General features: G+C 51.1%; 3 protein-coding genes across 7 annotated transcripts; 2 read left to right on the top strand and 1 right to left on the bottom strand.

Moving 5' to 3' along the window:
• The first annotated feature begins 176 nt into the window (after positions 1-176).
• On the top strand, positions 177-16,349 carry WNK4 (WNK lysine deficient protein kinase 4). 5 transcript variants are annotated; one of them, XM_055320364.1, is made up of 19 exons: positions 178-907; positions 2,341-2,513; positions 3,483-3,703; positions 4,046-4,203; positions 4,692-4,780; positions 4,870-5,086; positions 6,849-7,113; positions 7,351-7,472; positions 7,701-7,759; positions 7,857-7,974; positions 8,266-8,382; positions 13,268-13,405; positions 13,930-13,984; positions 14,087-14,667; positions 14,747-14,807; positions 14,911-15,319; positions 15,405-15,604; positions 15,773-15,870; positions 15,974-16,349. In XM_055320364.1, exons 1-19 carry the CDS (start codon positions 290-292, stop codon positions 15,974-15,976), a joined length of 3,702 nt encoding a protein of 1,233 aa, XP_055176339.1. In that variant the 5' UTR covers positions 178-289; the 3' UTR covers positions 15,977-16,349. The 5 variants fall into 5 exon arrangements, with proteins under 5 accessions (XP_055176329.1, XP_055176336.1, XP_055176322.1 ...); XM_055320354.1 differs by having other exon boundaries at positions 177-907; positions 14,090-14,667; positions 15,773-16,349; XM_055320361.1 differs by lacking the exon at positions 15,773-15,870 and having other exon boundaries at positions 177-907.
• A 559-nt stretch (positions 16,350-16,908) lies between these two features.
• LOC129506626 (cytochrome c oxidase assembly factor 3 homolog, mitochondrial) lies at positions 16,909-18,012 on the bottom strand. Its single transcript, XM_055320400.1, has 2 exons — positions 17,760-18,012; positions 16,909-17,413 (listed from the first exon to the last, which is right to left on the bottom strand). Exons 1-2 carry the CDS (start codon positions 17,971-17,973, stop codon positions 17,307-17,309), a joined length of 321 nt encoding a protein of 106 aa, XP_055176375.1. The 5' UTR covers positions 17,974-18,012; the 3' UTR covers positions 16,909-17,306.
• Positions 18,013-18,272: 260 nt separating this feature from the next.
• CNTD1 (cyclin N-terminal domain containing 1) lies at positions 18,273-25,956 on the top strand. The gene is made up of 7 exons (XM_055320389.1): positions 18,273-18,540; positions 21,793-21,868; positions 22,120-22,288; positions 23,253-23,415; positions 23,878-24,022; positions 24,655-24,751; positions 25,328-25,956. The coding sequence occupies exons 1-7, from the start codon at positions 18,372-18,374 to the stop codon at positions 25,496-25,498; spliced, it is 990 nt and encodes a 329-aa protein (XP_055176364.1). The 5' UTR covers positions 18,273-18,371; the 3' UTR covers positions 25,499-25,956.
• Positions 25,957-25,999: the final 43 nt, after the last annotated feature.

Below are 25,999 nucleotides of genomic sequence, written 5' to 3'. Positions count from 1 at the left end.
CCGGGAGGCGAGGGAGAGGAGGGCCTGCGGCCGGGGGCGGGGCTGCTGAAGTGAGGGGCTGCGCACCCGCTCCGCGCCGCTGGCCCGCTCCGCCGCTGGCCGCTCCGAGGGGGCGGCTCTGGGGGGTGAGGCCGGGGGCGGGGCTGGGGGCGGGGCCGGGGTTAGGCGAGCCGGGGACTGGGGCCCCAGGAGCTCAGCCGGAGCGCTGCGCACCCAGCCAATCCTTGCCTGTCAGGCCGCCTCCTCTCCAGCCGCCCGGCTTACTGCCTTGCGGCGCCGGCCCTTCCTCATGCTGGCACCCCCGACCTCCGAGACTGCAGTCCCCATGTCCCAGGCGGAGGCCGACCTGGGCCTGCGGCCCCCGCCGCCTCTCGCCGCCGCCGCCGGTCCGCCCCGCCTCGGGCCCCCTCCTCGCCGGGCGCGCCGCTTCTCCGGGAAGGCTGAGCCCCGGCCGCGCTCTTCCCGTCTCAGCCGCCGAAGCTCGGTCGATTTGGGACTGCTGAGCTTGTGGTCCCAGCCAGCTTCACCCGTTCCGGAGCCCCCTGATCCTCCGGACTCCGCTGGTGCCGGCCCCGCGAGGAGCCCACCGCCTAGCTGTCCAGAGCCCCCCGAGGGCACGTGGACTGGGGGAGCCCCGGTGAAGGCTGCAGACTCCACGCGTCCAGAGCTCCCGGGCTCCACAGGGGGCCCCGGGGGCCGGGATCCGCCGACTGTCCCCGAAGCTGCGGCTCGGGAGCGGCAGCGGGAGCAGGAGGAAAAGGAGGACACGGAGACCCAGGCAGTGGCAACGTCCCCGGATGGCCGATACCTCAAGTTTGACATCGAGATTGGACGTGGCTCGTTCAAGACGGTGTATCGAGGGCTGGACACTGACACCACGGTGGAGGTGGCCTGGTGTGAGCTGCAGGTGTGGCTGGGTGCCCCCTCTGTGGCACCTTGGGATGGGACCCTTTGGAGGTTTTGGGATGAGAAACCTAGGGGACAGCAGCAAGGGAGAGATCTGTCTTTTCAGTCAAATGTCCGGACACTCCTGCCTGCACCCCCTTGCTCTGATGATCTGTGGATCTGGCTGATTCTGGGCAGAAGGATAAACTGAGACAGAGGGTGGCTCCCCTATAGGTTTTGGACATTCTAACTTTAAAGTCTCTATACCCAACCCTGAGAGGTGGAAGATAGAATGCAAAACCAGATAGGGAGCCAGTTCAGATCTAAGGTGTGACTGGCCTCACCAATCTCCTCCTATTGTCTCTTCCTTTCCCTTTCCTCTTAGTCCTGAGACCCTCGGTGTGTCCCTGGTCGTCCTCCTCCTTCACCCCAGATCTCTGAAGAGTAAGAGGCTGGGATGATGGAGGCCAGGAGTTGCGGCAGGATCCTCTCCATTTCCAGCAGATTTAGAGTGGTGGTGGCAGGATGGGGCCCACCCAAGCCCCTTCTGGAGCATCAGACTTATAGACTTCCACACAACTGGAGGCGGGCGAGATAGAGAGCTCCAGCCCCGGTCTGAGTCCAGTCCTGCTCCTCATCTCACTGTGTACCTGGGCTCTCCCTTCCCAGACCCAAAAGCACTGAACCCAGTGGGATTTAGGAGGATGTTGGTGGGAAGGACCTTCCTCCCACGGAGGGAAGAACCCAGTTAAGTCTGGGCCAGCAGCTTTGGATTCAAACTGGGGGGCAGAGCCTGGATAAGGGTCCTCCCCTCCAGCTCTGGCACTGGGCTCTCCCCTTGCGCCTGCCAGTGCCGCGCCCCAGGCTCTAGGCCAGGCAAGGAGAGGCAGCCAAATGAAGGGGGTTGGGGGGATGTGGGGGGGGCAGGACAGCCAAGGGGCAGGGGGCAGTCTCCTGGTGCCTGGTCCTGGATCCTTCTCTTTCTCTGTAACTCCCTTTGCAGCCCTCCTGCCTCCTGTCTGGATCTAGCAGTTCTCAGTTTCTGGGGCCAACCCCCTTGAAGGCCCCAATTCTCTGCCTGCTGTCAGCCTGCTGCCTGCCTGCTGCCTGCCCATTGCCAGCCCTGGGGCGTCCCCTCCCACCCCACGGCTGGCCCAGGAGGCTACAAAGGCGCTATTGAGCTCAGGGCTCCTGGACCGGGCTGCATAAAGGCCCTTGTGTCCAGCAGGGGGTCCAGGGGTGGCCCCAGGCCCTGGATGGGCGTGTCTCTGCAGCAGCCTGAGGGGGCGGATCAGGAATTAGGGGCATACAGCCCCTTGGGCAAGTGATGACCTAACCTGGTCTGTGGGCTCCAACCCTTACCTCTCACCCAGCTGCTCCCTCCATGTGCCCCTTCCTCCTCTCTATGGGGTCCTGGACCCGACATGACCTTGACCCCCATCCCCTACCCTATAGACTCGGAAACTGTCTCGAACCGAGCGGCAGCGATTCTCTGAGGAAGTGGAGATGCTCAAGGGGCTGCAGCACCCCAACATCGTCCGCTTCTACGACTCGTGGAAGTCAGTGCTGAGGGGCCAGGTTTGCATTGTGCTGGTCACCGAACTCATGACCTCCGGCACCCTCAAGACGTGAGCTCTGTGCCTGGTGGTAGTGTTGGTTGGTGGGAGAGCTGGTAGTGGGAGGTCCCCACTGTTTCTGGAACTTCTCCCAGGCTCCTCAAACTCTAGATTTAGGTCCCAAACCAGGCTTGCTACTTCTCATCCACTCCTACTGCGTCTCTGCCTTCATGAGTGACAGTGTCCACCCAGCCAAAACTCAGGCATCTCCCCAGATGCCTTTTTTATCTCCACTCTGTGCATCCACCTATCCCTATCAATTTCTCTCCAAGGTTTCCTTATAATTCCCCACTCTGCTTTCCCTGTTCCATCCACTGCCATCTCATTGGTCTAAAACCCTGCAGCAGCCCCCTAATGGGCCTTTTCCCACTCTGCCCTCACCTTTCCAACCTATCCTATCTTCCTGCAGTCGGGGGAATCTCTCTGTTCCTTAAAACCCCTTCAAGGTTTCCCACCTCCCTCAGGTTAAAGTCCACTCTTCTTAGGATTTAGCCTCATCTTGAACTTAGACTCCTCACGGGGCGGAATTCCCTGTACCTCCTCCCACCCTGCCGTGCTGCTGTCTCCGTGCCTTTGAGCACAGTGTCCCTGCCGCCTGGAAAGTCTCCATCCCTTCCCCTTTTCACCCTTGAACCCCTACTCATCCTTCAAGATGCAACATAAAAGTTATATAAAAGTTATTTCCTCTCTGAAGCCCTCCCCCCACGCCCAGAGCAATTAATCATCCCTTTCCGTGCTCCCACAGCCCCCAGGCACTATCTGCAAGTTTCCTGCCCAACCCGTTTCCTAATCTCACTTCTACCTAGCACACCCCCGACTCAGTTTCTCCCTGGAGCCCGACAGGCAAGCCAGCTAGAAGAATGCTGGCAGAAGATGCGTAGGAGGCGGTGCCAGGGGGACTAGGGGAACTTCCCAGCAAGGGTCCCCTCCCCCCCGCCTCCGTGTCCCCGCCGCAACCCTGGCTATGTGCCTTTCCTCCAGATACCTGAGGCGGTTCCGCGAGATGAAGCCACGAGTCCTTCAGCGCTGGAGCCGCCAGATTCTCCGGGGTCTTCATTTCCTACACTCCCGGGTACCCCCCATTCTGCACAGGGATCTCAAGTGCGACAACGTCTTTATTACGGGCCCTTCGGGTTCGGTCAAGATTGGGGACCTGGGCCTGGCCACGCTCAAGCGCGCCTCCTTTGCCAAGAGCGTGATCGGTGCGTCTCTCCAGGAGGTCCTTGCTATTCACACCTCCCCCGCGTCAGAAGAGAGCCTGGCAACCCCCCTTCCCAGCAGGGGTCCTTTGAGTTGCACGGAGTTAGAAGAGCAGGGGACTTGGGGAGGCCTATAGCATCCTCTCTCCCCCTTACTGCCCGCTCCCCCCCCCAACACAAGCAGTGGGGAAGGGTCTGTCGCTAGCACTCCAGAATGCTCAGGGTTGCCCCTGCCCCCCACCCCCTGGGCTGACTAGCCAGCCCAGGAAGAGAAGTGCCCAGGAAGAGGGACGAAGCCCGAGGAAGCTTCTGTAGCTTGATGCCTGCCTGCTGTGGCTCCTACAGGGACCCCTGAGTTCATGGCTCCTGAGATGTACGAGGAAAAGTACGATGAGGCCGTGGACGTGTACGCGTTCGGCATGTGCATGCTGGAGATGGCGACCTCGGAGTACCCTTACTCAGAGTGCCAGAATGCCGCGCAAATCTACCGCAAAGTCACTTCGGTGAGAGGGGGGTGGGGAGGAAAGAGTATTCCAGGTCACCTCTCACTCTCCTGCCCCAACCAGCTCGCGGACCATGCAGTTTCCCTTAAAGCAAACCACAAAGATGCTCTAGTCAACCCTGAAGGATATTGGATGCACACACGCTCCCCCCTACCCGCCCCCTCCGAGCCTCTGCCCCAGTACTAGCGGTTTAGAATAATGATGTATGTAGCGCTCCCCGGAGTTTACAAATGATTTCACATCTGGTCTTTGACTCGCAGGGTAATGCCCCGCACTTTACAAAAACTGGCATTCAGGTCAAGGTCATACTGTCGATACGCGGGGGGGGGGGGGGGGGGACGGGGATGACGGCGATTTGAAATTAAACCGTCTAGTAGCTGTCGCAGTGCATTTGCTATTGCACGCCCTGCTGCCTCGGGCGGGGTAGGGGGCGAGCAGAGAGCTGGGGTGCACAGCCCCCCAGGCTTGATGCAACTCCTTTCCTCCAGGGCACAAAGCCAAACAGCTTCTACAAGGTGAAGATGCCCGAGGTGAAGGAGATCATTGAAGGCTGCATCCGCACAGATAAGAACGAGAGGTAGGATTATGAGCAGGGTGTGTGTATCGGGGAGAGGGGAATGGAGGGGACGGCGGCGGCAAGGCTCGGCTCACGGGCGCCGCGCTCAGATTCACCATCCAGGACCTGCTGGCTCACGCCTTCTTCCGCGAGGAGCGCGGCGTGCACGTGGAGCTGGCGGAGGAGGACGACGGTGAGAAGCCAGGCCTGAAGCTCTGGCTGCGTATGGAGGACGCGCGGCGCGGGGGGCGCCCGCGGGACAACCAGGCCATAGAGTTCCTGTTCCAACTGGGCCGGGACGCGGCAGAGGAGGTGGCGCACGAGATGGTGAGCAGAGGACAGACTTGCTCTGCCGCTGGGGTTGTGCGGGAGCGGGGGCCGTGGGCGCCGACTGGAGGGGACCCGAAGGGGCCCCGCGGTGGTGGGAGAGGCACCCAACTCACCCCTCTCGGAGTATCTTTGAGTGCCCCTCCCGCCTTAACATACCCACACGCACACTTTGTGTGCTAACTCTGACGATTTCCTTTTCCAGAGCAAGCCCTGGGTCCTCCAGCCTCCCATGCGCTACTTCCTAATGATCTGATTTTCCTGGCATGCTCTTCTCTCCAATTTATCTGTTTATTTTTCTCATTTTCACCCTCCACCTACCTTGTTTCCGCCCACCCCCACTCCGTCTTCCTCCATGCTCAGGACCATGAATTTCAGGAAACCTGTCCCCTCTAAAGTCATAATTAAATACTTTTTTTCAATTTCAACGGGTTCTCCATTATAGGACCCACCACCTTTGGGCTTGTTTTATATACCAGGAGACATTTCTGTCTTTCTCCTCTACTAGACTATAAATTCCTTGAGGGCAGAGACTGTGTTCTATTGATTTTTCTATCTCTGATAGAAAAGAGCTTGGCACATGGTGGGAGCTCATTAATAACCCCATATTTGTACATGGCTTAGAGCACTTTCACATATGCATTTGGCTGTTACTACCAATCCTGCATGGAGTGATTTTACCCTGTTGTATTGATGAGGAGATGGAAGGCTCAAAGAGGTTGAATATTTTGTCTGAGGTCCTGAGCAAGTAAGTGGCAGAGCTAGATTTAAACTCAGGCTGTTCAGATTTTTTTTTTAATTTTTTTAATTTTTATTTTTTTATTTATTTATGAGAGAGAGAGAGAGAGAGAGAGAGAGAGAGAGAGAGAGAGAGGAGAGAGAGAAGCAGGCTCCATGCATCAGGAGCCCAATGTGGAATTCGATCCCGGGTCGCCAGGATCGCGCCCTGGGCCAAAGGCAGGCGCCAAACCGCTGCGCCACCCAGGGATCCCCAGGCTGTTCAGATTTTAAGTCAGATCACCCCACCTGACCTCCCTTACATGCACAGGGAAGCTTGTGCTTGAGATGAATAAGAAGATAATGAACAATAGCTGCTGGACCAGCAGAGACATACATGGGAGGTAGAAGATGCAGACTTGGTGCAGGAAGGGGTGAGGAGGGGAAGAGAGTATGAGATTCCTGATAGAAAAATGGCAGTTGAGAGGGTGGGGATCATTTATGGTAGGTCTGGATCAAGAACATGAGAATATGTTTGAAATGTGGCATAAGAGCAGGTCTCCATAGCACAGCTCAAACCTGACCTGGGATCAGATCTTGACCCATTACGTACAGGGATCCTTGATGATGATACTATTGACATCTTTATTTGAGGGATGATCCTGTGTATTTTGGGGTGTTGAGAAGAATCCCTGGCTTCTACTCACTAGATGCTAGTAGCACTGAGTTGTGACAACTGCAAATGTCCCCAGATACTGCCAAATGTTCCCCCTTTCCCTGTGAGAGCAGTTGACCTACTAGATAACCATGAACTAGTCACAGCTTTTACTTATGTCTAAAATGGAGCTGAGACCTACCTCAGAAAGTTATTGAGAGGATTTAATGATGGTAACGAGTTGCCAATTAATGGGCACAGTGCCTAATCAATAAATGTCAGTGCCCTTTCTCCTGGAGAAATATCCTGGAGGCTCCAAGAAGGTCTCCTGATGTGTCTTCTAGTGGGATCCTCGACTTCAAACTGTGTTTCTCACCCTCTCAACTCCAGGTGGCCCTGGGTTTAGTCTGTGAAGCTGATTACCAGCCAGTGGCCCGTGCAGTACGTGAACGAGTTGCTGCTATCCAGCGAAAGCGTGAGAAGCTACGCAAAGCTAGGGAGTTGGAGGCCCTACCCCCTGCACCAGGACCTCAAGCAGCAACTGTCCCCATGACTCCTGGTCCCCCCAGTGTCTTCCCCCATGAGCCTGAGGAGCCAGAGGCAGACCAGCACCAGCCTTTCCTCTTCCGCCATGCCAGCTACTCATCTACCACCTGTAAGTCACCCCTGACTGTGGAATTTGGGATGTGACCTAGGTCCTAGAACCCTTGGCCCCCCATGCAGAAGTTCAATCCAGCAGCACCATCACTTACCCTGCCTTCCACATCTAGCCATGAAGCTCCTTCTGGGAAAACTGCCCCAGGTCCAGGCCCCTCCTTGCTCAGGCAGCCCCCCTTCTTTGCCAACATTCCCCTTTACTTCCCCTTTTTTGATCCCCTCCCTTCCCCACCAGCGGATTGTGAGACTGATGGCTACCTCAGCTCCTCCGGCTTCCTGGATGCCTCAGACCCTGCCTTTCAGCCCCCTGGGGGGGTGCCATCCAGCCCCGCTGAGTCCCATCTCTGCCTGCCCTCGGTGAGAGGGGTCATATGGGGGGGCTCCCAGCCATTCCAAGCCTATGACCTTTCTTTCTCCTTGTGAAACCCAACCCCATGACCTGGACCCACATCCCTGGAAATCCACCACTCTGTCCTCATCTTCCTTAATTCCCTCTGCGTAGTACCCCAGCATCCTTGACATTGAATCTCCCTGGATTCCGACGATTGTAGTCCTCTGACCTCATGAACCCATTTCCTATTTCAGGCTTTTGCCCTCTCCATCCCACGTTCTGGCCCTGGCAGCAACTTTTCCCCGGGAGACAGGTAGGTTCTGGTAGGAGTTGGGGTGCTCATGTGAGACATATGGTACTCTGGGGTCCCCGTGTCCACTATGACACTCCTATCTCCTTTTCTTTTCCAGCTATGCCTCAGATGCAGCATCAGGCCTTAGTGATGTGGGAGAAGGGATGGCATGCATGAGGAGACCCCCAGGGAGAAATCTCCGGCGCAGACCGAGATCCCGGCTGCGGGTCACTAGTGTAAGAAAGAGGCACAGGAGATGGGAAATAACCTGCAAGACCAGAAGGGAAACTGTCAGGGTGGGGGTGGGGGAATGTGAGGGAGGTCAGCCAAAAGAGAAGAGAGCAGTATGTGACTGGTCCCCTGGAGGCAGCCAGTCTAGTTTCTAATACCAGGCCTGGGGGGACAGAATTTGCTTCTCTTCAGTTCCAATTTGGCCACTGTCCTTAGTTGGAGTGAGCAGGGGGAGGGGACATATGACGACGATAGAGGGCTTGACATCCTCCCCTCTGTTGACTTTGACTCTGAAGGTCTCAGACCAGAATGACAGAGTGGTTGAGTGCCAGCTACAGACCCACAATAGCAAGATGGTGACCTTCCGATTTGATCTGGATGGGGACAGCCCAGAGGAGATTGCAGCTGCCATGGTGAGAAGGACAGAGATGAGAACACAGTCCTTTGGTCCAGGCCAGGAATTTCTCTTCTGATGCCCCCTGGTGTGGAACTCCCCCTTCCTCCCACCCAACAGCAGGGGTTTTTAAAGCACAATGACCCTGAAGATAGCTCTGTCCTTGTTTGAGGAGATATTTTTATTTATTCAGTGAGCTTTGGATCCTCAGCTGGAGCAATCTGAGACTCATCTAGGGTATACACAAGTGCTGTGGTCAGGTGCACACTACACAGATGATACTGTGCCTGTGTAAGGGGTGGTCTGGGGACGGCAGGGAGAAGAGGTAGAATTTATTTGAGGTCTTGACAGAATAGCAGTGAAGCCTGGAAAGGGTAGATCTAGAGGAAGTACAGCACAAGCAAAGGCATGGAACTAGGGAGTGACTTGGAATATGGGGCCTAGGGTGGGGGCTTCATGAGGAAACCATTGTCACTAGAACTAGGGGTTCCAAGAGAATTGAGGAAGCAAGGTTATAGAGAGTCTTAAGAGTTCGACAGAGTGTAACATGGTGAGAATATTTTAAGAAGACCATTCTGCCATGGGAAGTGGGAGAGGGTTGGGGGTAGGGAATCCAGTTGATAGATTGGTACAAGAAGCTACAAGGGGTCGAAGGAGAAAATGGGTCTTGGAGGAAGAAAGAAGAAAAGGGGGTGAATCTGAGGGTTGTTTCAGGAAAATAAGTTACTCTGTAATCCAGTCATTTATTGATGTAATATGATATATCTAGTAGATGGTCAGTAAACACTTGCTGAGTTGAAATGATAGGGAGTTAGGGAGAGGGGATATCATGGGTGACTGGTAGTGTGGAGAAGCTAGTGGGAGAAAATCATTAAAGGAGAGAGGAAGTTGGAAAATGAAAGCACGTTTTCTTGGGGGTCATGAGGAGTCTGAATGACAGAGGGGCAGGCAAGATCCTCCTTAGGAGCAGGATACGGTCAAGCAGGGCTGGATTTAGGATCCAGAAGTAGATCTAGGAGTTGTCAGCACAGCAGGGAGGGTGAAGAGAGATGAGCTTGCAAAGCCAGAGGCAGAGAGGATCTGAGAGTGGATACCCCCATTTTGGGGATGGGGAGGAATAGATCCTCAAAGGACACAGAGGTGGAGCCTGAGAGGTGGGAGCAGCCCCAGAAGATATTAGGGAAAACTGAATGAGCAGAGAGCTTCAAGGAGGTGACATAGGGTGAAGCCTGAGGCAAGACCACACTGTCTTTTGTCAGAAGAAGGTCTTTGTGGGAGACTAGTTTCAGTGGAGTGGGCAGGGATGCCAGCCTCTGTGGTAAAGGAGAAAGGGGAATGAGAGAAGCATCAGGCTTCAGGAGCTCTCTTTAAAGCTTCTTCTTTTCCATCATGTCATTCACCTTGTGTCCAGGACAAAGACAAAATATCATTTGGCTCTTGGGCTTATCATCTTTCCTCTAGCCACACCAGTTTCTTTTCCCTCTTCTTTTTTTTTTAATTTTTATTTATTTATGATAGTCACAGAGAGAGAGAGAGAGAGAGGCAGAGACACAGGCAGAGGGAGAAGCAGGCTCCATGCACCGGGAGCCCGATGTGGGATTCGATCCCGGGTCTCCAGGATCGCGCCCTGGGCCAAAGGCAGGCGCCAAACCGCTGCGCCACCCAGGAGTCCCCGCTGCGCCACCCAGGGATCCCGCCACACCAGTTTCTTAATGGTCCTCTGAAGAGGCCAGGTGCCTCTCCACTTCTGCCTCCATCTGCTCAGGGGTCTCTTGCTCTGAAAGGCTTCTCTACTAGGCTTCAAGCCCACTCAGATTCCACACAGCCAAAGCGACCCCTCCCCCTGACCATTGCCCTGTTTTCTCTTCCCACCATTCCACCGTCCACTCCTCTGCAGCAGAATTCTCCTGAGACTTGAATCAGCCCTTGCTTTCTGCTCCTACACAATTAATGGCTACCTGTGGTTACAGAGTAAGGTCCCAGTTCTGGAGCATGGCCTTTGAAATTCCCCGCACTTCCAGCTCTGCTCTGGTCTTCACCACTTTGTGAATGTGCCATGTCCTTTCATGCCTCAGAGCTATCACTCATGCTGTTCTCTCTGCTCTTCTCTCCAAAAGGACAACATGGAATGGAGGAAAGGGTAGGCTTTCACATAAGATCTGAGTTCAGAGTTCCACTGTTACTCACTAATTTGGTGAATTGGAACAAGTTTTTTAACCCCTCTGAACCTCCGTTGCTTATCAGCAAAATGCAGATCATCATACCCATTTTGCAAAGATGTTCTTTAAAAAAAAAAAAGATTTATTTATTTATTGAGAGAGAGAGGCAGAGACACAGGCAGAGGGAGAAGCAGGCTCCATGCCGGGAGCCCACCTCCGGACTCAATCCAGGGTCTCCAGGATCACGCCCTGGGCCACAGGTGGCGCTAAACCGCTGCACCACCGGGGCCGCCCCTGCAAAGATGTTCTGATACAGTACATAATTTATGAGAAGTTGTAGATATAGGAGAGATGAAATTATATGAGGAGTACCCACACGTGATAGGTTGCCACGCGGCATGATCCAATGAGAGACAAAATGATTGCTCAGAGTCCCCTATCTTAGAACAATGAGAGGCCCGAAGAGGATCCACTGTCAAGCACCGCCGAGAAGGGCAGGTGCCGGGTGAAGCCCTGAGTCCAGGTTGGCTGTCAGTTTTATTTAGTAGAATGTAAAGTATGTGGAAACAAGGGAGGAAAAACAAGAAAGCAATCCTGTGAGGGGCATCAGGGAACTGTATCTGTGACCATCTATACAGGTCTAAGGAAGCATTAACCAGGGGGCTTAAGGGGACAGAAGAACCGACCTCAACAGGCCTGGCTATCTTATCCACCATTATTGCTGTTTTCAGCATGTACTGTTTTCGGTACAGACACATGGCAGGAATAATTGGCTCTTGCCACATGCATAGAGCTGTTGCCATTTATGCATGTCCCTATTCTTTTTTTTTTTAAGATTTTATTTATTTACTCATGAGAATACACAGAGAGGAGAGAGAGAGAGAGAGAGAGAGAGAGAGAGAGAGGCAGAGACACAGGCAGAGGGAGAAGCAGGCTCCATGCAGGGTGCCCACATTTCCCTATTATTGTTTCTTTGACCTGCTGAGGTCTTTTGCTCTCCCATGATAGGTCTTCAGTGAAGGGTTGCTTTCTTTCTTTCTTTTTTTAAAGGTTTTATTTATTTATTCATGAGAGACACAGAGAGAGAGGCAGAGACACAGGCAGAGAGAGAAGCAGGCTCCATGCAGGGAGCCCAATGTGGGACTCAATCCCAGGACCCCAGGATCACGCCCTGAGCTGAAGGGAGGTGCTCAACCACTGAGCCACCTAGGTGTCCCTAGAAGGGTTGCTTTCTTACTCATCCTTCAAGGTTCAGCTCTGTGAAGCCATCCCAGCTTCCCTTATCCTCCTGGGTGACATGATCTGCTCTCTCTCTGGAATGGCATTTTAAAAAATTGTGGCAAAAAATACAGAACACAAAATTTACCGTGACCATTTTTAAATGTACAGTTCAGCAGGGTTATGTGTATTCACATTGTTGTGAAACAGGTCTCCAGAACCTCTTCATTTTGCAAATCTGGTGAAACTGTACCATTAAGCGACTCTCCCTTTCTTCTAGCTGGTTTAGTATTTTATCTATACCTTGATCAGAATGCCTTTCCTACCATGCCTTTGCAGTATATTATGTATATATGTGTCTCTTTGGCTAGATTTTGGGCTTCTTCAGAACCAGGATTTGTTTTATGCTTCTATGTATTCCTCACCTGGAACAGTGTACCTGGACCTAAAACAATGCCTGGTACATAGTATGTGCTCAAGTGTTTGTGAAATTGAATGATACATTTACTGTCTTTTGTCTTATTTGTACTGTGTGTGTGTGCGTGAGAGAGAGAGAGAGAGAGAGAGAGAGAGAAAGAGAGAGAGCACCTGGATAGTACACTTCATAAGAAGTGCAACTCCCTGCAAGAGCAGGAGTTGTGTCCAAAAGCATATGATGCAATAGTGGAAAGAGCTCAGGCTCTGGCTTTAGACAAATCTGGGTGCAAACCCTGTCATTTTAGGCAGACTGAACTCACTCTTTTTTGAGCAATTGGTTGTCTTTTTTTTTTTTTAAGATTTTATGTATTTATTCATGAGACACAGAGAGAGAGAGAGAGAGGCAGAGACACAGGCAGAGAGAGAAGCGGGCTCCCTGCATGGAACCTGCTTCTCCTTCTGCCTGTCTCCACTTCTCTCTTTCTGTCTCTCATGAATAAATACACAAAATCTTAAAAACAAAACAAAACAAAACACACACACACACACACACAAAAAAAAAAAAAAAAAAAACGCTGAGCCATCAAGGGAGCCCTGCAATTGGTTATCTTAACTCTAAAATGGGAATGTTAGGGATCCCTGGGTGGCTCAACGGTTTGGCACCTGCCTTTGGCCCAGGGCGCAATCCTGGAGTCCCGGGATCGAGTCCCACGTCGGGCTCCTGGCATGGAGCCTGCTTCTCCCTCCTCCTGTGTCTCTGCCCCCCCCCTCTGTGTGCGTCTATCATGAAAAAAAATAATAATAAATATTAAAAAAATAAAATGGGAATGTTAGTACAGATGCTGGAGAGTCATTGTTGGCATTAAATAAGACATGTAAAGCACCTGAGCTATAATGCATACTAGGAATGTTAGCTCCTGTCTGCTAAATTTATTTCTCCTTACACCATATGGTTTCTGGCACACAGTAGATACTTATTGAATACTTGTTTTAGGTTGGTGGTTGGCAGAGCAGTGGTGTAAAGGGTTGGCTTTGAAAGATCAGCGCAGCAGGGAGGGATGAGTGGGGATAACTGAGCCTTCTCTCCCCTTCCTGCTGACCCCTTGCCAGGTATATAACGAGTTCATTCTGCCCTCGGAGCGAGCCGGCTTCCTGAGCCGTATTCGGGAGATTATCCAGCGAGTGGAGACCCTGTTGAAGAGAGATACTGGCCCTGTGGAGGCTGCTGAGGACCCCCTGGGCCCCCAGGTCAGACCCCTCAGGCTACTTCCACCTCTCTGCTCCAGATGTCATGATTCACTGCCTTCACCACTCCCCTTGGCTCTAACTCCTTCATCTCTGGGACCTCTAAGACAATGGCTTTACCCCATTTAAGAATCTGATGAAAGCCATGGGCCCTTGTTCTAGAAAATTGTGTTCAACACATACTTTTCTTTTTAACTCATTATTTTGATAGAATTTCAGACTTACAGAAGGAAGTTGCAAGTTGTACTAAGAACTCCTAGATACCCTTTGCCCACATTTGCCAGTTGTTAGTGTTTGGTCATGTTAGTTTTGTTGCTGTCTTCCTCCCTCCCCTCTCTATCTGTATTATTTTTTTCTGAACCACTTGAGAGTAAATTGTAGACATCATACCCCTTTACCTGTAATTATTTTAGCACATACACTTTTGTGTCCCCTGAAAGTCCTCTATGGACTCCTAGAGGTTCATGGATCCCACCTAAGACTCAGCTCTCCCCCACTGTAACTGTGGGCCCCATTTTGTCCCTCAGGAGGAGCCAGTACCATTGCCTGCCCTTTCAAGCCCCCTTCCAGACCAATCCTGTGGTATGTACTGAGTTTTGTCCCTATTCCCTGCAACCCTTGGGGTTGCTTCTGGGAAGGGAGTAGGGAATGACTACTGGGAGCTCAACACTCCTTCCTCAACAGCAGAGCTCCAGAGCAGCACTTCCCTGGAGCAGCGGAGCTGGGCAGCCTTCTCTACCTCCTCATCTTCTCCTGGAACCCCCTTGTCTCCTGGAAACCTGTTTTCCCCTGGAACCCCAGAAACCCCTGTTTCCCCAAGTCCCATCTTCCCCATCACTTCTTCCCTTTACCCCAGCCCTTCCCCTTTCTCCCAAGTCTCTTCAAATCTCCCCCAACACTCCCCAAACTCTCTGCTTGGATTCTCTCCCAGTGCTGCCCAGTTCCCTGGCCCAACCTCTCATTGTCTGCAGAGCTCCATCCTCCCTTCACCTGCCTCCTCTCCCAGTTGTTCCCAGTCGGCTCTTTCTCCCCCTTCCTTCCTCTCCTGCCCTTCCACTTCTCCCCTCCCCTCCACCACTGCAGCCCCTCTCCTCTCTCTGGCTAGTGCCTTCTCGCTGGCTGTGATGACTGTGGCCCAGTCCCTGCTGTCTCCCTCACCTGGGCTCCTGTCCCAGTCCCCTGTGGCCCCTCCTGGTCCCCTACCTAGCCTGCCCCTGCCCGCTCCCCCTGCGGCTTCACCTCCAACAGCTGAGATGGAGAGTGAGGTGAGTAGGAAACCAAGAGGGATGGTGAGGGGTGCTCCATTCTGGATCATTCCCCTCCTCATGGACCCACACTTTGTAGGCCCCACCAAATCCTGCTTGGCCGCTCCTGGGTGAAGCCAGACTAGCACCCATCTCTGAAGGTGAGGCCTCTGATCTTCCCCTTCCCATTATTCTCAGTCCACTTCATATCTTGCCTCTAATTTCTCTCCCTCCTTTCATGACTCCTTCCTTTTTGCTCTACAGAGGGAAAGCCACAGCTTGTGGGGCGTTTCCAAGTGACTTCATCCAAGGAACCGGCTGAGCCTCTTCCCCTGCAACCAGCATTCCCAACTCTCTCCAGTTCCCTGAAGCCTCCAACCCCTCAGCTGACCTCAGAGAGCTCAGACACAGAGGATAGTGCTGGAAGTGGGCCAGAGGCCAGGGAGGCTCTGGCTGAGAGTGACCGTGCAGCCGAAGGCCTAGGGGCTGGAGTTGAGGAGGAAGGGGACGATGGGAAGGAACCCCGAGTGGGGGGCAGCCCCCCACCCCAGAGTCATCCCAGCCCGGTATGGATGAACTACTCCTACAGCAGCCTGTGTCTGAGCAGTGAGGAATCCGAGAGCAGTGGGGAGGATGAGGAATTCTGGGCTCAGCTGCAGAGCCTTCGGCAGAAGTGAGTCTGGGGAGGAAAGACAAAAGAGGTGGACTTGGGAGAGTAAAGTGTGTGGCTAGCACTCATGCTCCTGGTGCATCCTTAGGCACTTGTCAGAGGTGGAGGCACTACAGACCCTACAGAAGAAGGAAATTGAGGACTTGTACAGCCGGCTTGGGAAGCAGCCCCCACCAGGAATAGTGGCCCCAGCTGCGATGCTGTCCAGCCGCCAGCGCCGCCTCTCTAAGGGCAGCTTCCCTACCTCCCGCCGCAACAGCCTGCAGCGCTCCGAGCCCCTAGGCCCGGGTGAGACTGCAGTGGCCCAGCTCCCATCTTTCCTGGGCCCCCTTCCCTACTGATCTGGCTTTCTTCCAGGCCCTGGGGGTCTGCCCCTTGGTTTGGGGGGGGACTAGCCCCCCTCTCCCCATGGCCCCTTCCCTCATTCAGTGCTATCCCTCCCCATCCTGCACCCAGGCATCATGCGAAGGAACTCCCTGAGTGGCAGCAGCACCGGCTCCCAGGAGCAGCGGGCAAGCAAGGGGGTGACATTCGCCGGGGATGTTGGCAGGATGGTGAGGGCGGGCCCAAGGGAGGGTGAGCCCATGGAATGCTGACTGCAGCTTCACCCTCCTCCCATCCTGAAGGTTTCTTCAGTGCTTTTTCTTTTCCCTCCAGTGAACTCAGAACAGAAGCCATGCGTCTCCCCCACACCAGGGCCCACCATGGAGCTTGTGCACTCAGAATCTGCTGACCAACACAACTGTGCAAGAAGACCCCAGTACTGAGGGAGTAAAAAGCTTTCAAAGGGGCATGGAGAGTGCTTCTTCCATAGGGAAGAGCCAAACATGTGGGAACTATTTACTATATATAGAAGGTATCAGTTCTGCAGCCAACCATCCTCATGCCTCCACCTCCCCAGGCAAGGGTCAACCACTAAGCAATCCCACTCAAGCCCTGATGCTTCTAGAGGGCATACTCCCAGCTGAGCAAGTGTATGGGGTGTACTCACACTAGACTTAGCAACAGCCAATAAAAATGCTGGAAACTAGGATTCTGTGACTCTGAATCTGTTTTGCCTTAAGAACTGTGGGTAAAGCCTTATGGGGCTTGGCAGGGGAAAATTTAGAAGGGACTCTCCTCACAACGGAAAGCAAGGCTAGAAGCTGCCCAGCCTTCTGACTTTCTGCCAGCAGTTCATGAGGAAACTACAAGGTCAGTGATCCACTTGACCAACCTAAGATCTCATCCAGACTCCACCTTCGGCCTACAAAAGCAGGCCCAAGTGGAAATTAAAAGAAGGAAGCCTGTTTGCCCCTCATCTTTCATCCACCCCTCTCAGAACGGGAAAAGGCAGGACAGTTAGAGTAAGGATGTTTTTAAAGGTAGAGAACAGAAGAGTGACCTTCCCTCCCTGAAGACATGGTTCAGTGTCACACAGCCCAGTGACCCACCATGATCTCTCCCTTAAATCAGACGGAAAGATCTCACGGAAAAAGTAATTCTAGTTAAAGATTTACAGCTCCCTGGGGCAATGCCACTGCTGCAGCTACTGCCCGTGGAGCTTTCCAGCATAGCCATGCCACCCCTCAGCCTCAACACACCCATTTGGCTCCAAGAGAGGTGACTCAGTTTATTATTCTCAACCTAACTCCATCTTTCCCACTTTAGGCTCCAACATTACACATAGCTGCCACCTCCATAACAGCTAAGCCCCAGGGAGGTAAACAGGGTAAACCACAAAGTCTGAAAGCCTGAGAACAGCCAAGGTTATACAGCTCTCAAAAAAGGAAACAAACTGCAAGATGGGCTCAGTGACTGGACACAATTTGTGTAAGGTGGGCAATACTTCCTCGACCTGGCCAAATGCAATAAATTCTTGGGCTCAATCATCGTTCAAGGTTGAGGCCATCAATGCTGTGTGCTGGCTTGGATTTCCACAGGGTCACCGGTATCATCCACCACGTGAAAGGGGCTCCAGCGGGTTGGAGACGTGCAGTGTCCACCTGGTTCAGGGTCCTGATGTCCTCGCGAGGGCTCGGGCTCGGGCAGCTTTGGCCTCATCCTCCAGCTCATCTAGGAAACGCTCCTGGGACACGGAGTAGAAGGTGTAGCCATCTGGGGAAGTGGGTTCAGGAAACCTCTCGGAGTATGCACAGTGCCTTTTCCTAGACTTTCTCCACCACCCATGTTACACACCCTCCCAAATCAGTGATTCGATCTTCTGCCCTCTGCTTTTTCTGAGCCCTGACCCCGATTCCGTTATTATTAATAACTCATATTAAAAGAGCATGTTAAAATGACAAAATAAGGTACATCAAACACTTGGCTCGGCATCAGAAACGGCCAAGACTTTCACAGCTCGGGCTCCGTTTACCACCCCCACACTGCCCTACTACGCGCCTCTGCTCCCCTTCCCCTGCCTCCCTATGCCGTCTCCTGAGCCTACAGTCCGGATGGATACAAATAGCTAACACCACGGCCCCGATGCCCAGGCCGGTCAGGATGTTCCGGGTCCGCCTTTGCGGCAGCCTCTTCTGCCACTGGGCGAGCTCCACCTGCCGCATGAACTGCAGCTGCGCGGGAGTCAGCTTCTCCCGGGTCGGGTCGATGCGCTGAGCCACAGGGGCCTGTCCACTCTTAGTATTGAGAGGGTCACCTGCACCAGGCGCTGCCATATTGCCGCTCCACCCTTCGCAGTCCCAGGGCGCAGGGCTTGCTGGGAATAGCAGTCCTGGGCCGTAGCAGGGGACGCTGGGAATTGTAGTCCGTGTTTCCTCCTCTCCCCCTCCCGCCCAAGCGAGTGCGGCTCTTGGTCTCACGCGTTGGGCGGCGGGAGGCGGCAAGCGGCCAAGCTTTCTGATTGGCTGAGGGGTCCGCGGCCGTTGGGGCTGGAAAAGGCAGTGGAGGGCTCGAGGCTGTGGAGGGAACTAGGTTTTCCTCCGACTTCAGGTGAAGACGAGCACACAGAAGGGGACGAGGAATCCAGAGTGTGGCAGAAGACTCTGGAGTGAAGCTAAGGGGGTCGGTTTATGGATCCAGTGAGCCGTCCAGGTGCCCCCAAAGGTTTCTGAAAATGGACGGACCTGTGAGGTCAAGACCGGCCTCCCTCAGTGACTTTCAGTTCGGAGCTGTCGCCACAGAGACCATCGAAGACGCTCTGCTCCACCTGGTGCAGCAGAATGAGCAAGCCATGCAGGAGGCTGCAGGCCGGATGGGCAGCTTCAGGGAGACCCGGATCGTGGGTGTGGACGCGGGGCTGGGGAACCGGTTTCGAGGGAGACTGAGGTCACCGGTCTTTGAGGCACCAATCTGGAGACTCAGCTCCCCTTATTCATTCAAATAAGTGTTGTTAGTGTAACTACTAGTTGCCAGGTACAGGGGATTTCGTGACAGACAAGATCCGCCAGCGCCCTATCCTTGATTTCAACCCGTATAGAGTGGTCATCCACACCACTTGGGAGACCGGGATGGAACAAGTTTCAGTCCCTGCTCGGGAGGCTATTGGAACAAATCTGTAGACGACTAGGAGCAAGTACCGGTTAGAGAAGCGACATACCAGATAAAAGTAACTTTTATGGGGACTGAAAGGAGTGGTAGGGTGAGTTGAGGGTAGGAAGAATGAAGGGGGTCGTCGGGGTATGGTAGAGCTCCAGGAAGGATGACCTTTTGGTTGGCTTGGCGGAGGGGGAGGGAGGGGAAGGGGGAGGGAGTGTCTACCAAAGGGGAATAACCTGAGTCAAGCCGTGGAAGTAGAGAAGCTTGGGGTGAGTGTGGGTACAGTGTTTAAGTCCAGGTTGTCCAGAGCATGTGGAAGAATAGTTGAAATTAAGGCCAGAAATGTAGTTTGGAGACATTCCATGTGGAACGCCAAGGAGAGGAGTTTTATCCATAGCTTAGTAGGGAAGCAAGAAGGCATTGAAACTTTTCAAATATGGTAGTGATAGGACTTTTAGCCTTTGCCCTAGAAAAATTATGTTGGCTCTGATGTAAAGAATGGATTGGAAGAGAGAGAGAGAGAAGAGGGAGGTAGACCAGTGGAGTCTGTGTGGCAGAAGACTCTGGAGTGCAGACTCTATAGTTTAGGCAATAGGGCAGAGGGAATGACAAGGGAGGATGGATTAAAGATAATTCAGAGATAAAAATCTGGGGCTCTATAATGGATGAAGTTAAGAGGTGAAGGCATGGATGACCACAGCCAAAGGGTTGAACCTAGGAGATTGAGAGTATAGTGGTACCATTAGGAGATATACACACATTCATTAAGAAAATGAAACTTTAGGAGGAAATGTGACCTTTGTTTGGGAAAGATAACATGTTTGGTTTGGGATCTACTGAGTTTAAAGTGCCTGTAGAACATCTAAAGGAGGGTTTCTAGTGAGCTGTTTAAGAAAATAAGAAGAGAGGTCAGAACTAGAGATAAAGGTTTAGGAGTTGTCTTCATAATGATACTGTTGAAAACGCGGAGAGGTGCCTGGTTGGCTCATTTGGTTAAAGATCTGCTTGGGGTCAGGTCATGATCCCAGGGTCCTGGGATGGAGCCCTGTATCCAGCTCCCTGCTCAAAGGGGAGTCACTTTTTCCCTCTCCCTCTGCCCCTGTCCCCCTTGTGCTTTCTCTTTCTCTCTCTAATAAATTGATAAAATGAAAGAAAGAAAGAAAGAAAGAAAGAAAGAAAGAAAGAAAGAAAGAAAGAAAACTGGCAGAGAATGATGAGTCCGAGAGGGAGAAAAAGAGAAATAGGTGAAGGACAGTTCCTTGGGAGACATTTTGTGTTCAAGTGATTAAAGTAGGAAGAAGAGTCATGAAGGGAACCAAAAATATGATTGGGGAGGAAGGAACAGAACCAAGATACCTCTGAACCAAGGAACAGAACCAAGAGAGTTTCAAGAAGGATGATGGTCACCAGTTTCACATGCCTCAGTGATATGAACAATGGAATAAAGGTTGCAAAGGGTGATGCTATTTAACAATTTGGACATATTTGCTAGCCTTTGAGATCATTGTTTTAACAAGCTGGGAAAAGTAGAAGCCAAAGTGCAGAACATTAGGGAATTCATGAGGAAGTGGAAGCAGCAGGTTTAAGCCAGGCTTTCAAAAAAGTTTACAGTGATGGAAACTAGGGAGATAAAGAGCCCTAGCTTAAGACAACGGAAGGAAGAGGGTCTTTTCAGATAATAGATGTTATGTTTGTAAAGTGCAGGAGGGAGAGCCGGTAGGGAGGGAAAGCATAACCATCATCCATTGCACCTAACCCTAGCTCAGTTTTCTTGGCAAATTAAACTAGAAAATAGAAACAGTTGCCCAGATAATTCAGACCCAAAACAAAGCAAAGCAAAACAACTATATGCTCACACACAAAGCAAAGAAATAAAGCCTAAACTCCAGCAAAAAAAAATGACTGATGACACAATCATGTATTCTAGGGTATTTTGCTTAATTGCTTATGCTATCTTCTGCATTGGATACTGCTAACAGGGCTTTAGTTTCTGTACAGTAAGGTTTTGTACATATGTGGAACGTGTCAAATTGTTCAACTGTCTTGTGTTAGCATGACTTTTATGTGTCTGAGAACGTCAAATTTCCTCTGAAGACACATGGTCATTTGACTATGTGTAATTCTTTGCCGATCAGTGCTAAAAGTCCCAAGTTCTACAGGAGCTTCCTTTGCTGAGAACTGACATTTACCCTTGTTTCCATCCTCTAATGATATTGCAAACTAAATAGAACTCTATCTGGGGCTGTTCTTTCAAAGAGAAACAGAGGCGACCTAAGATCTTGCCAGGGTAACTTGCCCTTCCTAACCTCCCCAGTGACTTTGCCCCCAACCCCCGTCACAAAGTGGGCCGTGTTCCCTGATTTAGCTGATATTTCTTCCAAACAAGCCACTCCACAGTAACAAACTTGCTCTTAGGGAGAGGCTCAGTCACCACAGATTTACCCAACAAACTGGTGGGGGGGGGGAGATGGTGTCCAGCTGTAAGGTGAATCGTGTTTGTAAAGCAATGGGGGTTCTCCAGAGGGTGGTTACTAAACAAACAGTATTATAAAGAATATCGAAGCTCCAGGAGGGACTTTTCTGTTCCTGCCAACATTCCACTGATAACAGAATATAGGGGCTAGGGTTTTTATCCATCCAAAAATCTCCCTTGAAGCTGGAGGTTCCCAGCATGATGCAGAGGCCAATTAGGCCAGCTGGTATGTTTGTGTGTAGCTGGCCAAGCCTTTTATCGGCTAAGACGCACAGGAAGACTCAAGGGTCACTGAGGGGGCTTGGTAAGCCCTTGATTTTGGTGCTTGGTCAGCCTCCTTTTCGTGACTCTGATCTGCCTGTTGGCAGGAAAGGGAACTCCGCTCAGCTTGGGTTGTTCCAGTCTCTCTTCTCACCCCTTGACCCTCTTCCCTTGGCCCCATCATGGCTTTTACACGATGCCAGGAGTTCACAGAGTGGTTTTGGTTGCACCTTGTGAATTAGGCTCTTTTTTCTTGTTTTGGCAGAGTTTGTTTTTCTCCTGTCTGAACAATGGTGTCTGGAGAAATCTGTGAGCTACCAGGCTGTAGAAATCCTGGAAAGGTAAAGCCCTGAGCATAGGCCTTTGTGAGTGGTACCTCTTAGAACAGCTAATGTACCCAAGTCTTAACAAAGAAGAAAAAAAGTACAGTCGCCTTCACTGCAAGACCTGGTTTTGCACCCTCTATTAATTGCAAATGTACATTGCTCAGCCAGGGACTGAGATTGGAGAGAATATACAGCAGTTTGCAGCACAAACTCCCTTGAGTTTGAGTGAGTGTGGATTGCTTACCCTCCCCTTCCCTTCCTTACAGGTTTATGATTAAGCAGGCAGAGAATATGTACAGGCAAGCCACGATCCAGCTGAGAGAGAAGAAAGAGCCTCAGAATTGGAAAGCTCTGAAAGAGCAGCTTTTCAACAAGTTTATCTTGCGTCTTGTGTCATGTGTTCAACTGGCAAGCAAACTTTCCTTCCACTACAAAGTAAGGAGCTGGGGTCCCTCCCGGGCACTTGAGAGTTTAGCCCGTCCAAAGGGGATTGTGGGAAACCTCCTCCTAAGCTAGGTGTTACTACTCCTGTGGAAATTCCAGAGTGCAATTATGCTTCCTAAGCACACCTCCTACACACACACACACACACACACACACACACACACACACACAGTCACAGAAATGCAATTTTTAAATAGCCTCAAGTTCTGTTCCCAAAGTATAATTGCTGGACAGATGCCATCATTCACACAGGTCACCTTTCCTCCCCTTGGACTCAAGGACAGTTTATGTAAGGTGCCTGAATTGCCAACAGGCCTATCAGTATTAAGGACAAACTGTTACATTTATAGAGGATAACATGTTTCCATACCCCTACCCAATGCCTGTATAGCAAAATACCATTCCTGCAACAAATATTCACTGTCTTTTATGGCCAGAAGCTGCACCATGGGTACAGCATGGGTACAACAAGGGAAAATACTGCCTGCGCTCTCAAGGAATTTATTATCCAATGGGAGAAGACACACAGGCAAATAATGTGGGAGGGTACTCAGATTAGTGTAAATACAGCTGTGAGTGTACCTCCATGGCCTTGGAAAGTCAAGGAAATGTGTTTAGAGAAAATGATTTCTTGATGGGAGTAGGGGTGGGTAGGAAGGAGATGGATGGATGCTAAAAGAGGGAGAGGGGTGAAGGAAAGCAGGGAGAGAGGAGGGGGAGGAAAGGGAGATCCAGACACAGGAAGCAGCACGTGTACAGACTTGGAGAGCTGGATGGGCTTGGGAGCTGCAAGTAATCCACTCTGACAAGCGTGGGGCGTGGGGGGCAATTACCAAGAGAGAAGATGCGGTAAAGGCATGGGCTGGATTGTGAAAAGCCTTCTATGCTCTGCCAAGATGTGTGACCTTTTAGTCTGACACCCTTTTCTCCCTCTCACTGTTTTTTCTTTGCTCAGATTATCAGCAACATTACAGTCCTGAATTTCCTCCAGTCTCTGGGGTATGTACACACTAAAGAAGAACTGCTGGAGTCAGAACTTGATGTTTTGAAGTCCCTGAACTTCCAAATCAATCTGCCTACTCCCCTGGCATATGTGGAAATGCTTCTGGAGGTTTTAGGTACCTTATTAAGTGTGTCAGGGGGTGTGGGTTGGAATCTTCCATAGAAGGCAATAGGAATGGAAGCAGGTTTGGAAGCAGGAGACAGAACCCACCAATGAGAAACAGCAGGGAGCCGGGGACAACTGAGTCATGTGTTCCCTCTGGTACTTGGCTGGGAAGGGAACTCAGGTCTCAGCACCTGGCTTCTATTTGGACTCACTGGGCATTCTCTTATTGCAGAATCAAAGAGCTGATTTTCTAGAGAGGCATGAGATAAGAGGGGAACAAACAAATATACTCTAAGTATATATACACTGCAGATGGAGATTTCTCTACCTCTCCCTTTATCCTTTAAAGTTGACCTCCAGCTAGAGGTTTCCTACAGAACACATTAGCTCAGGAGCTTTATGTCAGACGACAATAGTGATCATGATTAGAGGACTCATTTAGCGCTCTTTGCTGTGCCCATGCTCCATCTAGGATACAATGGCTGTTTGGTCCCAGCCACACGGCTGCATGCAACCTGCCTGACTCTGCTCGACCTTGTCTATCTCCTGCGTGAACCCATATATGAGAGCCTTCTGAGGGCTTCAATTGAAAACCCCATCCCCAGTCAGCTGCAAGGGTAAGGCAACCTCTTTCCAGTAAGCCTCTTCCAGAAACAGCAAGTCAGGAGCAGACCTCAAGAACATACCATGGGAATGGAATTTACCCAATAAAGCATCCAGTCCACAGATAACCTGTGCAGGTTACCCGGTTTTAATGAACTCCCAGTATGTTGCTTGGATGCAGATGACTGAGCCCAATCAGCAAAACCCTAAAGGATTTTGCTTTTAATTTAAAATGACTGCAGGTAATTAATATACTTTCTTTCATAGTTCTTCCTTTACTGCTGCTTAGATTTGAGATTACTGGACTGCCTTTTAGTCACTTAGGAAAAGAAGCCAGTCACAGGGTTAGAACTTGGACAAAAGTGTTTGATTACTGTAAAGTCAGACTGGTAAGAAGACTCACAGTTACATTTGTTAGGGAGGCAGATGGGACAACAAAGGCCCATAAACCAGTCAGGAGGCTCATGTTTTAATACCAGGTGGGCTGGGGGAGAGGGGCCAATTAGCCATTACTTGGCCATTTCCTTTTGTATCTAAAAAAGTCCAAGATGATCAACATAACCCATAGCTGAAGTCCCATGGCTCTGGGATTTGAAAGATTAAGTTCCATTCAAGCTCTAAAATTAATATGGTTTTAATCACTCAGGGAAAAGTTTGTTTCAGTGAAGGAAGACTTCATGCTGTTGGCAGTAGGAATCATCGCAGCGAGTGCTTTCATCCAAAACCATGAGTGCTGGAGCCAGGTGTGCACCACTGAGAAGGACCAGCATGGTCAGAATTCACTTAGTAGGAAGCATTCTCCCATCGGTTAAAGGAAAAGAGAAGGCAGTTTATAAAAGATAAGTCAAGACCCAGGGGATTAGGATGAATAAGCAGGATTTGGAGAAGGAAACACTAGGGTAGGTCTGAAAAGCACTCTCTGATGTTCCCCTTATGGAACTGGAAATGCAGGACCATGTTCAGCTTGTTCGCTTCCCTTTCTGATAATCCATTATGTTCAGATCCAATACGTATATCCTCCCCAGCAGAAGACAATGTCAGGGCCCAGATGTCCTCTTCATATTTCACAGACCTTACCTCTAGCAGAATGCAATGTCTAGCAGAAAGAAACTCTTAAGGGTAACGCTAGGAGGGTAAAGGTGTCCTAATGTAATTTGGCCATTGGCAAACACTGTGATCTGGGTTTAATCTTCTCTGTAAACACAGAGAAACAGAAAAATTTACATCTGGTTTGAGAGAACAGCCCAAGCAATGTGTCTGCTTGTGCACTGAAACATGTTGAGATTATATAGTAATAAGAGATCTATCTATTTCTGAAGGTTGTGGGGCATTTGCAGAGCATCACTGGCATTGCACTGGAAAGCATTGCTGAGTTCTCTTACGCAATCCTGACTCACAGCGTGGGAGCTAACACTCCGAGGCGACAGCAGCCTGTTCTTCCCCACCTGGAGGCCAGAGCTCTGAGGGCTGCTGCCTCCTCCAACACATGAGGCACGCTCAACCCACGAAGTATAAACAGCCTTCTGTCATGGCGCTCATCCCTTTTGTTTACTCTCAGACTCAGGGTACAAATGTTCCAAGTATCTTTTGAACTGTTTTGTATTCCAACTTCACGCTCCTTTTTCTGCATCCGAGAAAGTTGACAAGCATGTCTTTTTTGCCGAATCAGACTAAAAATGTCAAGGAGCTGGGAGGAGGCATTTTAGTGAAGTTAGTTCATTTTTGTTTAACAAGACATTTATAGCTTTTCCTTAACTGTTCATTTCATTGAGAGAGAACACCAGACATGGAAATTAATATTAACCAGGGGCTTGAAAACTGGGACTGTTCGGGTGACCTTGACTGACCATCAAGGAGGCAGCCTTTATTTCCCCTTAAAGTTAGTTTAACATCTCTGTTCTGTCATTGAGATGTACACAAATAGGGCTTCCTGTACAGCTGACGATTTCCACTAGTCTTTTGTAAAACTAACACTAATCCATCTCTAAACA

This window comes from Nyctereutes procyonoides, unplaced genomic scaffold, assembly GCF_905146905.1.
Source record: "Nyctereutes procyonoides isolate TBG_1078 unplaced genomic scaffold, NYPRO_anot_genome, whole genome shotgun sequence".
Classification (NCBI taxonomy): Eukaryota; Metazoa; Chordata; class Mammalia; order Carnivora; family Canidae; genus Nyctereutes; species Nyctereutes procyonoides.
The sequence above is the reverse complement of the archived record's forward strand: the minus strand, read 5'-3'. Positions and strand labels throughout refer to the sequence as shown.